We start from the raw sequence: 5,000 nt of genomic DNA, 5'->3' as shown, positions 1-5,000 counted from the left end.
GCCAATGGTTCCAAACTGATTTCAAACTCCACAATCTAGAGTAAAAAAAAAACAAAAAAAAAAACTCAGGAATTGTTTTTCGTCGACTCGATGCTTTCATCCATGAGTGCCTTTTTCCGGAAGAACCAGCAGCTAACAAGTCGGTCTCCAACCCCCAGTTCCAGATGCCTCCGAACTACCTGCACATTTGGCCGCGAGGACAGTACATGATGATCGCGCTGCCGAACCAGGACAAGTCGTGGACCGTCACGCTGTTCATGCCCTTCGAAATCTTCAATACTCTCGATACACCGGAACTCTTGTTAGATTTTTTCAAGGTGAGGGGATGGATGGAGTATTTTAGACTTCTGCTGATTTTTTAAAATTCATTTCTTTTAAAGATTACATGTCACGAGGAAGTTACTGATAAAGTGAAAAAGGAAAATGGTGTTTTGATTTCTGTTGAAGACCAGAGAGCTAAAGATTTCATGCATGGAAATAACAAACTGACAAATAAATAAATAAATGAATAAATAAAATAAAAGTAAAACTGCAATATCAAACCCTTTTGCTTCGTCTTAAATCAAAACGCTACCATTCCACCAAAGTGAACTCATTTCCAAAGCAGTCTGTGACGCCGTAACACCATTATCTCAACGGATATTAACAGAAACCCTCGTCCATTACAGACAAACTACCCAGACGCCATAACGCTCGTTGGGAAGGAAAAGCTCATCCACGATTTCTTCGCTAACAAGGCGCTGCCGATGATCTCCGTCAAGGTAATGCCGACGTTTTTATTTTCCTGACAGGATAATACATTTTTTTTAAAGTTGCTGTCCGATACTTTATCCACTAAGATGTGTTTAGATAAGTTATAATTATGATGATGAAGAAGATAATAATGATAGTGCTGTAATGATAATAATGATAACCACTATATGAATGACGATAACAATAATACTGATAGTAATAGTTATGACTGCAATTAGAAACAAAAAAACAGGCGACAAATTATGCTGACATCTTTACGTAAAAGATTTGAACTGGATATCCCATCCCTCCTGCAAGTGTAAATACGTGTGAAATACTACTACTACCTACTACTACTATTACTAACACTATAACTACTACTTATACAACTTTTCACTACGGTTGTCACTACTATTAGTATACTATCAACTAAAAATACACCAGAAGTAATGAAAGATTCCTCCCTTTTCCAGTGTTCGCCATACCACGTTGGCTCCACCTCCCTGCTCATGGGTGACGCGGCCCACGCCATGGTGCCTTTCTACGGCCAGGGCATGAACTGCGTAAGGCTTTGCGTCTCAGAGAGGATCCTGTGTGTCTGAAAGATATTTTTGCTATGTTGGTTGTAAAGTTGATGGATTGTTTCAAGTATGGTTGAGAGCGTTTAATTACACACACACACACACACACACACACACACACACACACACACACACACACACACACACACACACACACACACACACACACACACACACACACACACACACACACACACATATACACACACACACACATATACACACATATACACACACTTACACACACATATATACACACATATATACACACACATATATACACACATATATTCACACACACATATACACACACACACACACACACTCACACACACACTCACACACACACTCACACACACACACTCACACACACACACACACACACACACACACACACACACACACACACACACACACACACACACACACACACACACACACACACACACACACACACACACACACACACACACACACACACACACACACACACACACACACACACACATACATATATACACACACACTCATACCTAAGTATGTGTATTTTTTCCGATGTCTTAATGGAAAAGATCTGACTGATGTTTGTTCCTTTTCCAGGGCATGGAAGACTGCGTCGTGCTGGACGAGATGATGGACAGGTACGAGGACGACCTGACGAGAGTGTTGCCCGCCTACTCGGAGCACCGGAACCCCGACGCGGAGGCGATTGTGGACCTCGCCATGTACAACTACATCGAGGTTGGTGGAAGGCTGCGCGTGTATTTAATGCTCGTTGATAGTTTCCCCTGTGGTGTTATTGTATAAACTGGGGTACAGTATTAATAAGAGTTTAGTTTCCTTTTCATGTGATTTTTTTGTATTGACTGTGATACGATGCATTGTTCGCGAGTGTTTATTTTTTATAGACATCTCTGGCAAAGAAAGATTTACTAAATAAAAATAGAGTTCTTGAATTCCATTCATAAGTATTACGGCGGTGTGTTCTCTCCCCCGTCGATGAATACGAACTCCATTTCTTATGCACCTCCCCCACCCTCCCCCTCTCTCGCCCGCCAGATGCGAGACCTCGTTAACTCCAAGCTGTTCCTCTTGCGTAAGAAGTGGGACGACCTCCTGAGCCGCCTGCTGCCGAGGACGTGGGTGCCGCTCTACACGATGGTGACCTTCTCGAGGGAACGCTACCACCTCTGCATCGCCAAGAAGAGGTGGCAGGATGAGGTCGGTTTGGCTAATGAGTAGCCTGTTTTTTACTTTTTTTTTTTTGCAATTGTTTGCAGGAGTTTTGAGGTGGTGTGTATGAATCAGTGTCATGTACCTGGAATAAAGGATTGGTAGAATATCTTACAAGCACACATACAAGCACGGTCACACATAAATATCAATTCACTGTCACCCACATCAACCGCTGCCTCATAATCAACGAAAATCCGAAGCAACAAATGTGCAGCCGCTCCTTCACTAATCATCCAGATGTTCCAATGCCATGCTTCCTCTCGTCCGCAGATGATCGGGAAGCTGGTGAAGGTTTCCGCCGTCGCTGGAATCATCCTCGGGTTCTTTGCCGCCAAGACGCAGGCCGCCCATGCCTTCTCCCATTCGCTGGTCACGCATCTGAACAGCATCACCGCGAAAACACTCGACATTGCCATGCGCTGACCTTTTTTTGATGGATCACAAGAGAAAATTTTATCGGATTTTGAACTGGTGAATTTTTTTTTTTTAAATAATTGACGTGTGGTGTTCCTTTATGCAGTGGATTTTTTGTGCAGTAAAATCATTTTGAGAAAATATTAAAAAAAAATATTCTTTCTCGTAAGTAGCAAGTAAGATGTGGCTTTTTAAACAGGTAATTAACAGGGTTGATCTGTTTAGGCCTTGTTGAAGACTTTGCTGCATAAAAGGTTTTATGGCAAAAATTACTTGTATATTGTTATATTTCTTACCATGACATTATCGTGACAAAATATGACTTTTTTTACTGTTGATATTCTTGTATGGTTACTAAAGCATTTCCCAGTCATTGCTGCATCATTTTCAGCATTTTGCCATTTTCCACACTAAAAATTTGTTATTAATGTAGTAAAGTAGATGTATGACTATTTCTACTTGTAGCATTTATACTTTTGCATTAAACTGAGTAATGTACGTGTAACGATTTATTTATTTCCCAACGGCAAAAATGATGCCTAGTATATCTGCAAGTCATATTTGACTTCTCTTTATTTTCAACTCTCTCTCTCTCTGTATATATACACACACACACACACACACACACACACACACATATATATATATATATATATATATATATATATATATCTGTGTGTGTGTGTGTGTGCGTGTTTATGAATGTGTGTATTCATGTGTGTCTGTTGTTGTGTGTCTGTGTTCAAAGAACATATTGGTATGCGGCCTTTCATGTCCAACGGGAGTCAAACAGAAACGGTTTAAAACGTGTCTTCCGATATCTCAGCCAATCATATTTTTAACCCAAACCAATCATAAATATAGATATCGACTGTTAATGTTTTTTTTTTTTTTTTAAGTATATATCTAACTCAGAAACTACCGTATTGACATCCCTAACTAAGTTCAATTCAGCAGATTTTTTTTGTTTTTTTCTCTGCGTAGCGTATTGCACAAATAGGGGAGAAACAGTCAATGACAAATTAATATGTTATCATAAAACAAGCATCAGGACAACAGAATCTCCATCTTAACTCATATTTCTCAGTGACAAGTCCCACAAAGCAACGCAGAATGACATTTTCGTCAAAAATCCACTTTTTCGCCATATTTGGGGTGGGAGGATGCAGCGAAGGGGGAGGGGGGCGTCTAGCTGGAATACCCGGCTAGGCTGTTCTTCCCGGCGTGCCTACAGGAATTGGGTCTTCCTTGGCTCGAGATATAAGGATGCTGTTTTAATATCAGGCGAAATATCGGGGAAAAGGGGGGAAAATCAAGTTTAAAGTATAGGCTATTCTGAATAAATGACATAATGAATAAAAGAGATGTATTATTACTAAAATCGAATGTGACGTGATTTATGTTGACAAATATAAAAAAGTGATACATATATATATTTATATATATATGTGTGTGTGTGTGTGTGTGTGTGTGTGTGTTATATAGATAGATAGATAGATAGATATATGTCTATATTATATATACACATCTATACATACTGACATAAACACACACACACACACACACATACACACACACACACACACACACACACACACACACACACACACACACACACACACACACACATATATATATATATACATATATATATATATATATATATGTGTGTGTGTGTGTACTATCTCGTCCCCTTCCTCTCTTCTCTTATCTGCTTTCCTCTTATCAGTTTCTCTTTCCTGAATAAAATTAAATAAAAATGACGATAAATCACTGGAAAGAAAAAAAATGATACTTTCATTATTGGAAATAAAATCGATAATGGTGATGATAACAATAATGATAATTATAATGACAATGATAATGATAGTAATAATAATAATAATAATAATAATAATAATAATAATAATAATAATAATAATAATAATAATAATAATAATAATAATAATAATAATAATAATAATAATGATAATAATAATAATAGTAGTAATGATAATTGAAATAGTTATAATGATAATGATAATGATAATAATGATG

General features: G+C 38.2%; 1 protein-coding gene across 1 annotated transcript in view; it reads left to right on the top strand.

Annotated features, from left to right (window-relative positions):
• The window catches only part of LOC125042719 (kynurenine 3-monooxygenase-like), a 10,784-nt gene extending 7,323 nt beyond the window's left edge, over window positions 1-3,461 (top strand). Inside the window, exons 6-11 of the mRNA XM_047638545.1 lie at window positions 159-317; window positions 669-761; window positions 1,206-1,295; window positions 1,914-2,054; window positions 2,373-2,534; window positions 2,820-3,461. Of these exons, the coding sequence (XP_047494501.1) occupies window positions 159-317; window positions 669-761; window positions 1,206-1,295; window positions 1,914-2,054; window positions 2,373-2,534; window positions 2,820-2,972 (798 nt within the window). The 3' untranslated portion in view covers window positions 2,973-3,461. The remainder of the gene's footprint in view (window positions 1-158; window positions 318-668; window positions 762-1,205; window positions 1,296-1,913; window positions 2,055-2,372; window positions 2,535-2,819) is intronic.
• The last annotated feature ends 1,539 nt before the right edge of the window (window positions 3,462-5,000 follow it).

This window comes from Penaeus chinensis, chromosome 32 (genome assembly GCF_019202785.1).
Source record: "Penaeus chinensis breed Huanghai No. 1 chromosome 32, ASM1920278v2, whole genome shotgun sequence".
NCBI classification, from domain to species: Eukaryota; Metazoa; Arthropoda; class Malacostraca; order Decapoda; family Penaeidae; genus Penaeus; species Penaeus chinensis.
This window is presented reverse-complemented; position numbering and strand designations above follow the sequence as displayed.